Genomic DNA, 17,526 nt, shown 5'->3' on the forward strand with positions numbered 1-17,526 from the left:
TTTCACCTAAAAACCACAGTGCATACTGCATGTAGGGAAAGCACAAACTGCATTATTATTACATATATTAGACCTATAATTCTTCTGAGTAAAAGCCTAACGCAAATAAATGAATATTTAAAATAATTGCCTCAAACAAAGTGTAAATCTGTCCTAATAATGTTCAGACTCTGCCGATATGTTAATCTATTAGAATACTGCAAAAAAATTGTAACCACAAATTGCCTGTCCCTTTAATCATTACCCTTTATGAACCATCTTTCAATAGAAAAATAATATTCATTTTTAATGTACTTTTACATTTTTTATGCTAAAATTTTCAGTATAAAATGTGCAAGGAATACATACGTAGTGCCGTCCTTCCCGTATTGCACTGTCACAGATTTAGCTCCCAGTTGAGTAGTGAGGAAGTTTACAATTCTGCTCGTCCAGACAAATGTCACTTTAGTGAGAGTCCCAACATCTGTTGCCACATCAATGAACCCTGTATATCTTCTGCCTGTTCTAATGTGTCCGCTGTCAAAATATGTAAACTGCGCATTAGTTGCATTTTGTATGTAGAAAACCATGTATTACAATTCTAAAGCAAGTCTTTAGGGGTATCTCTAGACCATAACATTTGGTTATGCAAACCATTAACCACAGAATTAAAAATAAAGGATAATGGAAGCTCATCTTACTGAAACTTCTCATGTTTTTATTTTTTTATATAAAAAATGGGGGCAAGCTCTGCTCTGGTGGTTACAGAAAACATAGTACAAAAAGGTAGAGTGATGCTCCTAAAAAGGTGCTATAGAGTATTGATATGTGTAACACAGGTCACAATGTTAGGAGTTTATATTTATACACTAACATGGAAAATACTTGTATAAGTGTATAATAAATGTGATCAAATAATGGTACTCAAACCTTAATATTACACAAAATCTCAATTATTTAAAGGGACAGTAAACACCAGAATTGTTGTTGTTTAAAAAGATAGATAATCCCTTTATTACCCATTCCCCAATTTTGCATAACCAACACAGTTATAATAATATATTTTTTACTTCTGTGATTACCTTGTATCTAAGCCTTTGCAAACTGCCCCCTTATTTCAGTTCTTTTGGCAGACTTGCATTTTTAGCCAATCAGTGCTTGCTCTTAGGAGCTTCACGTGCCAGAGCTCAATGTTATCTATATGAAACACATGAACTAATGCCCTCTAGTGGTGAAAAACTGTCAAAATGCTTTCCGATTAGAGGCAGTCTTCAAGGTCTAAGAAATTAGCACATGAACCTCCTAGATTTAGCTTTCAACTAAGAATACCAAGAGAACAAAGCAAAATTGGTAATAAAAGTAAATTGGAAAGTTGTTTAAAATTACATGCCCTATATAAATCATGAAAGTTTTTTTGTGACTTTACTGTCCCTTTAATGAACCATTCTATAAAAATTAGTTAAAACATAAAAAAAACCAAGCCTAAAACAGTGAGGCTGTGGCTACAACCTAAAGTGTATCAGGCAGTTTAAATATTGAACGTATTGAACGTCTTAGTTCATATGCGCAATGACATGTCTAATTGCCTTCAATCTGAAGTATAAGTCATAATGGTAAAAGGGACCGATGTCTAAATATCAGTGGTTCCAGTGAGTAAGCGTAACCACCAAGAAAGGGCAATAGTCTGATTATTACAGACGCCTTACCGGACCTCCGATGGGATCTTGAGCTTCCAAGGGTGAGTAACCGGAATCTTGAAGACGAAGCTGCTTCTGTTGATTTCAAAGATCCTTTGCCGGGATGTTCCGTATTTAGTTGTGGTAACTTGCTATTAAATAGCAAAAAAGGTTATAATCCAAAAACCTGCAGGGTTGTAGTTATTTGGAGTCTCTTCTACACGTTTCGGTTAGTAGACAAGCCTTTATCAAGATCTTACTCACAGGAACCACTACCAATAAAAGGATTCTGATATTTAGACATCGGTCCCTTTTACCATTATGACTTATGCTTCATATTGAAGGCAATTAGACATGTCATTGCGCATATGAACTAAGACGTTCAATGCGTTCAATATTCAAACTGCCTGATACACTTTAGGTTGTGGCCACAGCCTCACTCTTTTAGACTTGTTTTTTTATATGTTTTAACTAATTTTTATAGAATGGTTCATGAAATATTTCAGATTTTGTGTAATATTACGGTTTGAGTACCATTATTTCATCACATTTATTATACACTTATACACGTATTTTCTATGTTAGTGTATATATAAACTCCTAACATCGTGACCTGTATTACATATATCAATACTCTATAGCATCTTTTTGGGAGCGCCACTCTACCTTTTTGTACTCCGTTTTTTTTTAATCATCCCTTCTCCTTTAATGCTCTGCTTGCTTTGTGCATAGTACTAGACAGTAATAAGGAAACTACCTTGACATTTCATGGCAGCTGGCACCCTGAGGTTTGGGTGTTGCAGTAACGAATTTGGGTGAATAGAAACCTCCACACACACCCACTTGAGTCTCTACTGGCAATGTTGTTCATAGTTTGAAAAGGCAACTTATTTTGTTAAACGGACATTAAAGTCAGAATAAAATTGTATAATTTAGCATAGTAAATGATGTAATGTACCAGCTACATGTCAGTGATTATTTACATTAGGGTAATCTTATTTTCTCTGACCTCTGATCATGGAGAACAGATACAAAAACTGGGTTGAATTCCTGGACTATTTGATATAATGATTTTACTATGCCATTAAGGGATAGATTATGAGAGCAGCGCTATTTATGGATCCTGTTAGTGCGTTTACTCTGCTAGAAGTAAGCTTTTGCCCGTGTTGGGTAGCACACGCATTACAAGTTGAAAGTAAAAAAAATTCACACAATTGCTATCCCGATGTACGCAAAGTTAAAATATCATGATTGCGTTAACGTATTCCCCCATGGACTTTAATAGAGCACGCCCATATTCGCACGCAAACCGATCACATTTAACCAAATGTGCTAACCCAACATGAAATATGAATATTTCACATTTCAATGTTCTTCACACACACACACACACACATATATATATATATATATATATATATAGTATATATATATATATACAGTATATATATATATATATATATATATATATGAATATCTATTTATAAATACTTAGAACATATTCCCTTATGTTAAAAACATTGGAATGTGAAATATTTACAGTAAATACATAGTTAAACACTTTATTAGATATGAATATTTCATAAATATGATTTTTCATGTTATCAGCTACTTGACTGCAAAGGGCTCCAATGCACACACACACACACACATATATATATATATAATCGGTTTACAATGGTTCAATTTGCACCATTTCAGAATAACAACCTTTTTTTCAGTCATGTGACTGCTATTGAAAAGCTTTGAGAAGCAGTGAATTGATTAAAAAAGCCAGTAGGTGGAGCTGTCCGCTTGTGTTGCAGCAAAGATATGCAAGCCAAGCAAGCTGAAATTAATCAGTTTAACCAGACCTGAGCTATCAAGCAGAGTTCAAAGGAACAAGATATTCCTGTCTATAAATCAGTCCAGATTGGAATGCATGGAAAGAACTGTTTGCAGAAAAATGCAGGTAAAGTCTATGTTGTGTGATTATTTTATTAGGTTTATAATGCTGTTTAGCAAATGTTTTTGTTCATTTAACTTAGTTTAATTATATATTCTGTGTTGTGTGATTATTTTATTAGGTTTATAATGCTGTTTAGCATGTAACTCCCTCACTTCCCATTGACTTACATTATAAACTGGGTTTCAATTTACAACGGTTTCGATTTACAATAATTCCTTCTGGAACCTAACCATGGCGTAAACTGAGGGCTACCTGTATATATATATATATATATATATATATATATATATATATATATATATATATATATATATGTATTTATGTCTTTATATGTATATGTCTGTAAATATGTAAATACACTTATAAATACATATATGCATATAAATACATATGTACACACACACACACACACACACACACACACATATATATATATATATATATATATATATATATATATATATATATATATATATATATCATGTATTTAAGTATCTCTATGTTAAAACCCTTTGCATGCCTTTTTTTCCCTAACACCTGAGACCTCATATCTTTGAGCCCTTATAACTTTTTGGTGCAACATATTTCTTCGTTAATTTTTTATCCGAAAGTGTTATTATGAGTGTACTTCCACTTTTTTGTCTCACATAACCGTTAACCAGAGCTCTGAGGTCGTGCTATCCCGACACACATTAAATTCAATTGCACTCAAGAGAATGAGTTTACTTTGAACTCATTTTGTGTGCTTCTTTTGATGTGCGCAAAGAACTGCAATAAACTCCTTTTCGCTTGCGTTTAACAGTTATCACGACACTCATACCCTAACCCTAAATTTTTAATCTACTTTTTTTACTGATATTTAGCTAATAAATACATGAATATCATCTAAACATATGTAAAAAATGTGAATAATGTGATTGCTATAACATGCCATAGCTCGTATACATTTGTGATGTGGTTGAGTGATTGAGAAAGGAATTTAATGTTCTGAAAAACTTGTGATGATATATAAATAATTGTTAATCTTCAGAGATGGTCAATGATTTTATTGAATTTTGGTGTTTAGAATATTACTACAACAAATTAAAACGGTTTATATTAGATATTCAATCTGCTATATTGTTCACCTACTTGAAAATATCATATCGCTTAGTGTTTCTATTATTTCCATGTAAAGCGACCTGGAGATTTCCCAGAGCATTTGCTGAGCCAGCAATCTCAACAGATAACTTATATCTCCAACCTAAATAGATAAAGCATCAATCAGACAATAAATGATTGTGAATGAACAAAACCCAATGTAAAGGGACAGCAAATTCATATTTGTACTCAATTTATTCAGATAGAGCATGGCATTTTAAACAACTTTCAAATGTATTACCTAATTTGCTTGTTCACTTGGTACCCTTGTGTTTAAAAGCATGCCTAGGTAGGCTTAGAAGCAGCAATGCACTCCTGGGATTTAGTTGCTGATTTGTGGCTACACATGTATGCCTTTTGCCATTGGCTCACCTGAAATGTTCAGTTAGATCCCAGTAGTGCATTGTTGCTCCGTCAACGAAGGATAGTAAAATAATGAATCTAATTTGATAATAGAGGTAAATTGGAAAGTTTTTTAGAATTGTATGCTCTACTTAAATCATGAATAATTTGTGGTTTCATGTCTTTAACTTACATGTGAAGCAGGCAAAATAAAAACGGAACATGTGTTGCAAAGTTTCTTAACCCCTTAACGACACACACCGTACACGTCATACACAAACTGGTTGTTAAAGACCAACGTTGTACCCTGTACGTCGTTAGGGGTTTAAAGCAGCTGGAAGCGATCCTGATCGCTTCCGGCCGCTTTCAAGGTATTGCCATGATGCCTAAATATTGAGGCATCACTGCAATACCTTTTTTGGCACACTGATGCAGAGAGGGTCACTCTGTGGCCTTCTCTGCATCGGCCAGTGATGGTGCCGATCGTTGGTGAGTGGGAGCCGTGGCAGGTAGGCGGGTGGGCAGCCCATCATTGGAGGGACTTCCGGATCAGAGCATACAAGTGATCGGGAGCGCACAGGGCGTGCGCGCGCTCCATTAAGTCCGGTGAGGGAGGAAGATGTAGAGGGAGGTGGAGGTAGAGGGAGTGAGAGGGTGGGAAATAAACTGTTCTAAAGGGATCTGGGAGGGTAGGGGGTTGGGGGCAGCTACACTACAGACAATTGGGGTTTCTGCAAACTGGGCATGAGTTATGAGCAAACTTGGTACTGGCAGACAGCTGCCAGTACCCAAGATGGAGAATATGTAGAGGGGGGAGGGTTAGAGAGCTGTATGGGGGGATCAGAGGGGATCAGGGAGGTTGGGGGCTAAGGGGGGATCCGCCACTGCTGAATTAAATATAAAAAAAAATCCTTTTATTTTAGTACTGGTAGACTTTCTGCCAGTACTTAAGATGGCGGTGACAATTGTGAGGTGGGGGAGGGAAGAGAGCTGTTTGAGGGGGATCAGGAGGTATCAGGGGGTGGGATGTGTCAGGTGGGAGGCTGATCTCTACACTAAAGCTAAAATTAACCCTATAAGCTACCTACACGCTACCTAATTAACCACTTCACTGCTGGGCATAATATGTGTGGTGCGCAGCGACATTTAGTTGCCTTCTAATTATCAAAAAGCAACGCCAAAGCCATATATGTCTGCTATTTCTGAACAAAGGGGATCCCAGAGAAGCATTTACAACCGTTTGTGCCATAATTGCACAAGCAAATTGTAAATAATTTCAGTGAGAAACCTAAAATTATTGAAAAAGTTAGCAATTTTTTTTATTTGATCGCATTTGGCGGTGAAATGGTGGCATGAAATATACCAAAATGGGCCTAGATCAATACTTTGGGTTGTGTACTATACCACACTAAAGCTAAAACTTACCCTACAACTCCCTTCAAGCTACTTAATTAACCCCTTCACTGCTGGGCATAATACAAGTGTGGTGCGCAGTGGCATTTAGCGGCCTTCTAATTACCAAAAAGCAACATCAAAGCCATATATGTCTGCTATTTCTGAAGAAAGGGGATCCCAGAGCAGCATTTACAACCATTTGTTCCATAATTGCACAAGCTGTTTGCAAATAATTTCATAGAGAAACCTGTTTTTGAAAAGTTTTTTTTTTATTTGATCGCATTTGGCGGTGAAATGGTGGCATGAAATATACCAAAATGGGCCTAGATCAATACTTTGGCCTCTATTTATGAAAGGTCTTGCGGACCTGATCCGACAGTGCGGATCAGGTCCGCAAGACCTCGCTGAATGCGGAGAGCAATACGCTCTCCGTATTCAGCATTGCACCAGCAGCTCACAAGAGCTGCTGGTGCAACGCCGCCCCCTGTTGACTCGCGGCCAATTGGCCGCCAGCATGGAGGTGTCAATCAACCCGATCATATTCGCTGCTTCATAACTGCTGTTTCTGGCGAGTCTAAAGACTCGCAAGAAACACAGGCCATCAAGCTCCATTCGGAGCTTGATAGATAGGCCCCTTAGGGTTGTCTACTAAAAAAATATATACATGTAAAGGGATATTCAGGAATTCCTGACGGACATCAGTGTAACAATGTAACTATCACTAATTTTGGGAAAAAAATGGTTTGGAAATAGCAAAGTGCTACTTGTATTTATTGCCTTATAACTTAAAAAAAAAGCAAAGAAGATGTAAACATTGGGTATTTCTAAACTCAGGACAAAATTTAGAAACTATTTAGCATGGGTGTATTTTGGTGGTTGTAGATGAGTAACAGATTTTTGGGGTCAAAGTTAGAAAAAGTGTTTTATTTTCATTTTTTCATCATATTTTATATTTTTTTTATAGTAAATTATATTATGAAAATAATTGTATCTTTAAAAATTCCATTTAATGGCGAGAAAAACAGTATATAATATGTGTGGGTACAGTAAATGAGTAAGAGGAAAATTACAGCTAAACACAAACACCGCAGAAATGTAAACATAGCCGTGGTCCTTAAAGGGACACTGAACCCAATTTTTTTCTTTTGTGATTCTGATAGAGCAGGCAATTTTAATCAACTTTCTAATTCACTCCTATTATCAAATTTTCTTTGTTCTCTTGCTATCTTTATTTTAAAAATAATGCATCTAAGCTTTTTTTTGTGTTCAGAACTCTGGACAGCACTTTTTTATTGGTGGATGAATTTATCCACAAATTAGCAAGAACAACCCAGGTTGTTCACCAAAAATGGTCCGGCATCTAAACTTACATTCTTGCATTTCAAATAAAGATACCAAGAGAATGAAGAAAATTTGATAAAAGGAGTAAATTAGAAAGTTGCTTAAAATGTCATGCTCTATCTGAATCACGCAAGAACAAAATTTGGGTTCAGTGTCTCTTTAAGGGTAAGACAATTGAAAAATGGCCTTGTCCTTAAGGGGTTAATTATGCACAATTAAACAATTATGGGAATAACATTTTGAGCCCTCACACAAGTACATTTAGAACACATTTGTAAATTGAGGTTCTGCTCAGCCCACTTTTAGACACAAATGTACAAAAAATAGGATCATTCAGTGCACACACAGTTAAGGGTTAATAACCCTTTCAACACTGATGCATACAATATAATTAGCACATATATATATTTACTTGTATATGTTATTTAAAATATTTTTAGACATCAGTAATACACTTTCCTCATATTTGAGGGAAGCCACATGCAGGCAAATACAGAATTATGCGTGTATGTAACGCCCCAAGACGTCCATAGTATCAATAGAATAATGAAGTAGTAATGGATTAGACGACATCTTTGTTGCACCAGTGTTCTTTTAAGTTTTTTACCGACTCTATCTATAGAACTCAACATATTTTTGGAGAGATGTGCTTATCCAAATCCTTTTCTGGTATAATACATTAATATTTTTTATCAAATGAAACCTACGTGCATAGCTTGCAGCATCTCCTGTATTCAAATAAAATGTCTGACTGCACGTTTTGTTCCCAGAAAATGTATCAGCATAGTGTCCCATACGAGGGCATCCACTGCTGGGGCATGGGAATCCAGTGCCCTGCAGAGAAGAGAAAAGCACTCTAGTTTATCAATGCACATTACTGGCTGCAGTAAAATACGGCTAGATTACCAGTTTTGCGGTATAAGTGAAAAAGCAGAGTTAAGGCTCTTTTTCACTACCGCTGGTATTACGAGTCTTGCAGGTTTAGGGGCACCGCACATTTTTTTGGCCTTAACGCAACATAATTACTGCAGCTTTCAAAAAGTCCTTTTTCAATGGGACTTCCTTTGCGCTGGTATTACGAGTCTGCCTGGGTGGACAAAAAGTGAGCGGTACACCCTATACTGCCAAGATCGATACCGTAAACTGAAAGTCAGTAGTTATGAGGGTTACGCTACAAAACTGTACCATAGAACTCATAACTAAAGTGCTAAAAAGTACACTAACACCCATAAACTACATATTAACCCCTAAACCGAGGCCCTTCCGCATCGTAAACACTAAAATAAAGGTATTAACCCCTAATCTGCCACTCCGTACATCGTTGTCACTAGAATAAACATATTAACCCCTAAACCGCCGTACCCCCGCATCACAAACACTAGTTAGATATTATTAACCCCTAATATGCCGCCCCAACATCGCCGCCACCTACCTACATTTATTAACCCCTAATCTTCCGCCACCAAAGTCGCCGCCACTATACTAAATTTATTAACCCCTAAGTCTGACCCTAACACCCCCCTAACTTAAATATAATTAAAATAAATCTAAATAAAACCTACTATCATTACCTAAATAATTCCTATTTAAAACGTAATACTTACCTGTAAAATAAACACTTTTACAGGTAAGTATTTAGTTTTAAATAGGAATTATTTAGGTAATTATAGTAGGTTTTATTTAGATTTATTTTAATTATATTTAAGTTAGGGGGTGTTAGGGTTAGGGTTAGACTTAGGTTTAGGGGTTAATAAATTTAGTATAGTGGCGGCGACGTTGGGGGTGGCAGATTAGGGGTTAATAAATGTAGGTAGGTGGCGGCGATGTTAGGGGCAGCAGATTAGGGGTTAATAATATTTAACTAATGTTTGTGATGCGGGAGTGCGGCGGTTTAGGGGTAAATATGTTTATTATAGTGGCGGCGATGTCAGATTAGGGGTTAATAAGTGTAAGATTAGGGGTGTTTAGACTCAGGGTTCATGTTAGGGTGTTAGGTGTAAACATACATTTTGTTTCCCCATAGGAATCAATAGGGCTGCGTTACTGAGCTTTACGCTGCTTTTTTGCAGGTTTTAGACTTTTTTTCAGCCGGCTCTCCCCATTGATGTCTATGGGGAAATCGTGCACGAGCACATAAAACCAGCTCACCGCAGCTTTCAGCGGTGCTGGTATTGGAGTGCGGTATGGAGCTCAATTTTGCTTTACGCTCACTTCTTGCCTGATAAACCTGTAATACCAGCGCTGTAGGAAACAGCGGTGCAATAACGTGCAAGTTTTTACCGAGCAGCTCTTACCGCAAAACTCGCAATCTAGCCGATAATCCTTGGTGATGACAGAGAACAGACATTCTGAGCTGACATATACAAAAGCAAACCTGCCTGTATATTCACAAGCATAAAAACTAAGGGTTAAATATGCCAAAAAGAGCAACACATGAACACTAGCACATTTAGAAACAATATAAAATGCATAAAACAATTATAATATCTTGAGAGGACTTTTAGGGAATATTGAGCAGTATTACATAGTGTGTGCATATTATGCTAATATTTCTTTTCATGCCAACACAATAACCATTTAAAACATATCTCCCTTACAATTCAGGTCCTATCAATGTTTCATACATATGAGAGACACAAAGAGCATGGAAATCAAAGTTTAACTTTCATGATCGGTCTTCTTTGCATTAGAGCATACTGAAGTAGGCTCAAGGTTGTGCATGTCTCTTGAGGTCTGTATGTATAACATTGCCAAAGACATTGCAGACACAGCGGCCACGTAGTGCTGAAGAAACGTTCATGCTTCTGACCATATCTCAGTATGCTCTCATGGAAATGAGCTAAGTTTCAATAAAAAAAATACCAAGATAAAGAGAAAATGTGATAACAGAATTTCATTTTGGAGCTTATTTTGTGTAAGCTTTAACTGAGTCACGAGAGCCCAATGTCCCTTTAATAAAACAACACCTAATAATGTAAGTATTTCAATGTTAATAACTCATGAATAATAGTATTTACTCCATTGCCGATGTGGCAAAATATTATGGAAGTTCAAAAGTTAGACTTTGTAGTTTGCAAAATAGATGACTCATATTTATTAACCAAGATAATTGCATTACATGTTATTTATATGGAAATCAGAACAACCTGTATATTTGTCAACATATCCAGGGACAGGTAATCCATAGGACTAAGTGGGTCCAACAGACCTAGACAGCACATGAAAAGGGGCAACACTTCAGTAACTGAGTCAGTCATTGTCAGACTCAGACCAGTCCTGTCCTGTTTCTCTGTGTCGCAGGTTCCCAGCAGCATAACCTCATCATGCACAAAGACACAGAACCGGTCAGGGCCACATTCAAGGGGGGACAAGTTCATCTCTTCCCTAACTTCATTCCTACTTATTTTGTTATTGTGCATAAGCATCAGTTGCAATCAGATAGGCAGGCAGGTGTAATAATGTCAGCATCCATGCAAGCATATTGATATCAGCAATGTTACTACTGTGAGGCGTAATTTCATTCTTAGACCCAGGCAGCACAATATCTTGAGCCGGCCTTGAACATATCACAAAATTATTTTTCCTGCTGACCCAAAATAATAGCAGATGTCTTTAAAACAACCAATAATCATTCATCAAAGTCTATTAAAGAAAGTACTTATAATACTGTAAATAAAAAGAGAGAAGCACTCAACCTTGGAGCGAACAATAGCATAATTAAAGTTTGTTCTATGGCTAGTTACCACCCAAGTAGCAGCCTCTTTTTGCTCAAAATGTGCCTTTCACAGAGAAGAACTTTCCTGTAGCAAATCAGTCTGATCCTGACTTAACAGTACAGTCCAGCCCCGAAATACCAGGCAATCCCTCTCTGAACGAGATAAACGGCAAAACCCCAGACGTATGTTTCAGCCTAGTGTGGGCCTCGTCAGTGAGGTGCAGCCATATCCATCTAGGCACACTGAGCAATGGGTCCACGTCTGGATTCCCTCATCACGCTTAGGGAGACTTCCCTAAGAGTCATAATTTGCATAAATAAAAAGAGAGAAGCGCTCAACCTGGGAACGAACAATAGCATAATAGCTTATTCTATGGCTAGTTACCACCCAAGTAGCAGCCTCTTTTTGCTCAACATGTGTCTTTCACAGATAAGAACTTTCCTGTAGTATATTAGTCTGATCCTGACTTAACAGTACTGTCCAGCCCCGAAATACCAGGCAATCCCTCTATGAACGAGAGAAACGGCAAAACCCCAGACGTGGGCCTCGTCAGCGAGGTGCAACCATATCCCTCTAGGTACAGGTATTAGTACTTATAATACTGTGTCTGCTTCATGTGCAACAATGAGGTGGTTATTGAATGTCTCATATTTCAAGGTTACTTGGTTTTATTTTAGAAAAACTGACCAAATTCAGAAATTGATCCTCTCTCTTCCTATCTTGTTCCAGTTTGCACATTTTCACCTCAACCCTTCTTTTCCTTTAGTATTTAAAGCCACAGAAAATAATATATTATTCAAAAACACAGTTAACATTCTTGTAATCCAGCTATAACTGTATAATTTTGAGTAACATTGCAGCTGCATTGTTTTTTTGCTGTTCATCCTTCTGACTTTTATATGGAGATATTGCTCTGATTTTGACCAGTCTGAATCCTCCTTATGTATAGGAAACATTAGGTTCATTCCTATATTCCTTCAGCTTCATAATGAAAAGAACTAATTTATAATTCTAAGGTCCATGTTTATAAATGTGTGTGTGCACTAGATTTCCAGGTGGGGATCAGGAATGATTGTGTTAGTGATACTCCATGAAGCATCTGATGCTAGAATTTAATATTGCACAAGAATTTTGTTGAGCATTTCCATCCCTTGCTCTCATGCAGCCAATCATGTGAGTGCAGGGCCTGTCAATCATCCCATATGACAGAGTCCAGGATATTTGACTCCCTGAACTCAGACAGTTTAAGAAGCAGAGGTCTTACACATGTGTCCCCAGCTATATAGAGACCACCCAGATGACCCAGGGCCACACCACACATCTGGGTGGTCTCTATAGCTTTACACACAAAGGATCTTAACAGAGGGGTATATAAGAGCTGCAGACATTCCAGTCTAACAGAGGCACTGAAGCCGAAACGCGTTACTCTGTATTTGCTGTGTTTGACCCTGGCCGGTTCCATAGCTCTGTTGAGCCGAAAAAAGCAAGGAGAAAAAAAGAAGCAATCTGTAGCTTTCTTGTCTACTTGGACGATCCGTAGTTTGGCCGCATTGCAATAGGAGCAACTGCCGGAGGAGAAGCGGTCTGAGATCCAGCGAGAAACAAGGAGTTTCTCACAAGCCTCTGGGAACAGTTTAACCAACGATTTCCACTTTACGGTGTAAGTAAAAGTGAGCACCTTAAAGTATATAACATTGGCATACTTTGAGAAGATCCCCTTGTCGCTCTTTTTTCACTGCAGGAATCGCTTTGGACCTGCCTTTACTTTGATTTTATTTTTTGGCAAGAAATACAGGACTTTTTACTCTAAGTGTATTCAATGTTTTTAAATACTGTTTTTTATACTGTAATTGAAATTGTATATCAGTTGTTTTATGAATTGGTATTATTCATATGTGATTACATTTTCACTATTTACTTTTTAACTTTTTAGGTTCTATTATATATTTCCTATTAATTTTACACTGCATATTTGATACTGCATATTTAAGCTCTTATATTAGTGAGACATATATATGTCATTATCCTCTCAGAATTATCTTAATTCTAAACCCAATAGGGTTTCTTATTATCCAGTGTGTGTTGTTCAATAGGATAATTAGAATTATTTAGGGGCTCCCTCTACCTCTGTATCCTTTGAAAACCCTGATTGTCCAGTTTTAAGCATATAACTAAACATTTAGGCCTCTAGTTATGAAGCTCCGTACGTACCTGCCTTCGCCGGCCACAATACGCTCGCCTAAGCTCGCCTCACATCGCCGCCGCGGACCTGAATACGCTCGCCAAAGTTATCAATAAATCTGTCAAAAAGCCGCGCACCAAGTACGGGGCGATGAGCAGCGGACTGTGAAAGTTATCAATCATCAATCTCGCTGCTCTTCGGCTTTTTTACAGCTTTATTGATACCCCTGTCACTAAGCACTCACACTATACTATACTGTTCTACCCCCTCTACCAGTGCCCCCGGAGCCCCCCGCAACTAAATAAAGTTATTAACCCCTAAACCGCCGCTCCTAGACCCAGCCGCAACTTTAATAAATATATTAACCCCTAAACCGCCGCTCCCGGACCCCGCCGCAACTATAATAAATATGTTAACCCCTAAACCGCTGCTCCCGGACCCCGCCGCAACTATAATAAATATGTTAACCCCTAAACCGCCACTCCCGGACACCGCCGCAACTATAATAAATATGTTAACCCCTAAACCGCTGCTGCCGGACCCCGCCGCAACTATAATAAATATGTGAACCCCTACCTAAACCGCCGCCCCCGGAACCTGCCGCCACCTACATAATACCTATTAACCCCTATCCTGCCCCCCCTATACTGCCGCCACCTATAATAAATGTATTAACCCCTATCCTGCCCCCCCTATACCGCCGCCACCTATAATAAATTTATTAATCCCTATCCTGCCCCCCCTACACCGCCGCCACTATAATAGAATTATTAACCCCTAAACATAAGTCTAACACTAACCCTAACACCCCCCTAACTTAAATATTAATTAAATAAATCTAAATAATATTACTCTTATTAACTAAATTAATCCTATTTAAAACTAAATACTTACCTATAAAATAAACCCTAATATAGCTACAATATAACTAATAATTACATTGTAACTATTTTAGGATTTATTTTTATTTTACAGGCAACTTTGTATATATTTTAACTAGGTACAATGGCTATTAAATAGTTAATAACTATTTAACAGCTACCTAGCTAAAAGAAATACAAAATCACCTGTAAAATAAATCCTGTAAGTTACAATTAAACCTAACACTACACTTTCATTAAATTAATTAAATAAATTAGCTACCAATACCTACAATTAAATACAATTAAATAAACTAAACTAAATTTAAAAAAACCCCCCACTAAATTACAGAAAATAAAAAAATATTACAAGAATTTTAAACTAATAACACCTAATCTAAGTCCCCTAATAAAATAAAAAAATAAAAAAATAATAAAAGTCCCTACCCTATTCTACATTACAAAGTAATCAGCTCTTTTACCAGCCCTTAAAAGGGCTTTTTGCGGGGCATGTACCAAAGTAATCAGCTCTTTTGCCTGTAAAAAAAAATACAACCCCCCCAACATTAAAACCCACCACCCACATACCCCTACTCTAACCCACCCAAACCCCCCTTAAATAAACCTAACACTACCCCCCTGAAGATCTCCCTACCTTGAGTCGTCTTCACGACTTCAAGGTAGGAAAAATCTGATTGAAGTTCAATCCGATTGGCTCATTAGATCAGCCAATCGGATTGAACTTCAATCTGATTGGCTGATTGCATCAGCCAATCAGATTTTTCCTACCTTAATTCCGATTGGCTGATAGAATCCTATCAGCCAATCGGAATTCGAGGGACGCCATCTTGGATGACGTCATTTAAAGGACCAGCCATTCGTCGGGTAGTCGTCGTGCAAGAAGGATGTTCCGCGCCGGAGATCTTGAAGATGGAGCCGCTCCTCGTCGGATGGATGAAGATAGAAGATGCCGCTTGGATGAATATGTCTGCCGGTCCGGATGTCCTCTTCTGCCCGGATAGGATGAAGACTTCTGCCGGTCTGGATGTCCTCTTCTGCCCCATCGGATGAAGACTTTGGCCCGGATGGGTGAAGACGACTCAAGGTAGGTAGATCTTCAGGGGGGTAGTGTTAGGTTTATTTAAGGGGGGTTTGGGTGGGTTAGAGTAGGGGTATGTAGGTGGTGGGTTTTAATGTTGGGGGGGGTTGTATTTTTTTTTACAGGCAAAAGAGCTGATTACTTTGGGGCATGCCCCGCAAAAAGCCCTTTTAAGGGCTGGTAAAAGAGCTGATTACTTTGTAATGTAGAATAAGGTAGGGACTTTTATTAATGTTTTATTTTTTTATTTTATTAGGGGGCTTAGATTAGGTGTAATTAGTTTAAAATTCTTGTAATATTTTTTTATTTTCTGTAATTTAGTGGGGTTTTTTTGTAATTTAGTTTAGTTTATTTAATTGTATTCGAGCAGGCGGAGCATAAAGCTCCATATGGAGCTTGATAAATCGGCCCCTAAGACTCAAGAAGAGATACCAAGACAAAGAAGTAAGTTTGATAATAGAAGTATTTTCTTTTATATCATATGCTGTATCTAAATTATGAATATAAAATTTTGGGTTTCATGTCCCTTTACTTTGTTTTTGGTCAGCACTGTATAAAGTTATGTCACTGTGTATCTTATGTGATTATCATATGGTATTTGCATCTCTTTACATAAAGGAAATGTTAATGGTTGGTACCAACTTACAGACTGAAAGGCACTGTATGAAGGGCTGGCAAAAGCAATGTATGCATCAGGATGGAGGATACTGTCAGTATAATACTTGTAACTTCGAAGATGATTGCACACAGCAATGTCTTGGGCTCCTGGTAAAATAATTAGAAAATGTTTTGTTATGTTTTGTTATATATATATATAAATATAGGTGACTGCACTTGCTGTATTTAGGTGAAAAAAGACAAATTGTAATATCTTTTTTTACTGCACTTACATCTGTATTTGAAATACCTCACTTTACCTGCACCCTGGTGGTTGTCCCCTTTAGTGCGAGTGTGATTGTACACACAGTTGAGATATATATATATATATATATATATATATATATATATATATATATACATATATACTGTATACATATACAGGGCTGTAAATTTCCACTAGTCCTGTATGAGTAAGAAATTTCAGCTGGTGAGTAAAAAATTTGGCAAGTAGATTTTCTCCCCAACTAGTAAATATATATGGCCAGAATACAAGTTGAGGGCAAAATATCGCTTGCACAAGTGAGGTGCAATGCGATCGCGACCTCGCACACGAGAGTGCGCTTCCATAGGCTCCATTAAGAGCCTCGTTCTCATGCCGTGAGACACGGCATAAGAACTAGCGCAGAGTAAGATGTAAGTCGCGCAGCTATGGCCAGCAAATTTAAATAAATATGTATATGATTATATACATACATATTTATGTGTTTATGTGTGTATATATACACACATATTAACACATAAATATATGTATAAAAGCATATAAATATATATTTACTGGGAACACACAGTTCCCATAAACCACAATGTAAAGTCACTTTTCAGTGCCGTTTTTTCTAACACTCCACAGATGCCAACCTTTGCCCCCATAAACTGCCAACTGCAGCAATTGTCTTTTTGTTAAAAAGATGCTACAATTTTTTATTTTTAAAAAAGCTTTACACATTTTTTTGGTGGGGCAGTTGGGACACTTAAAATTAGCCAGTGGTCTGAACGAGCTGCAGTAGCAATAACCAGCCACTTGTAATGTCTTACTGTTATTTATCGTGCGCCCGTAAGTGGGCAAATTTTACCTTTAACGGGCGCAAGATAAATTAGAACTCCACTTGTAATCTAGCCCATCTAAACCAGGGAAAATTAGTTATTTAACAAATATTATGCAATGAAATATTTTTAAACAATTGTATATTT

The 17,526-nt window shown here is 37.3% G+C and overlaps 1 protein-coding gene across 1 annotated transcript in view; it reads right to left on the reverse strand.

Annotated features, from left to right (window-relative positions):
* Positions 1-305: 305 nt before the first annotated feature.
* The window catches only part of LOC128643693 (pancreatic triacylglycerol lipase-like), a 38,104-nt gene continuing 20,883 nt past the window's right edge, over positions 306-17,526 (reverse strand). The window contains exons 8-11 of the mRNA XM_053696524.1: positions 16,325-16,443; positions 8,529-8,655; positions 4,735-4,846; positions 306-516 (exon numbers count right to left, since the gene is read on the reverse strand). Of these exons, the coding sequence (XP_053552499.1) occupies positions 306-516; positions 4,735-4,846; positions 8,529-8,655; positions 16,325-16,443 (569 nt within the window). The remainder of the gene's footprint in view (positions 517-4,734; positions 4,847-8,528; positions 8,656-16,324; positions 16,444-17,526) is intronic.

This window comes from Bombina bombina, unplaced genomic scaffold, assembly GCF_027579735.1.
Source record: "Bombina bombina isolate aBomBom1 unplaced genomic scaffold, aBomBom1.pri scaffold_914, whole genome shotgun sequence".
NCBI lineage: Eukaryota > Metazoa > Chordata > Amphibia > Anura > Bombinatoridae > Bombina > Bombina bombina.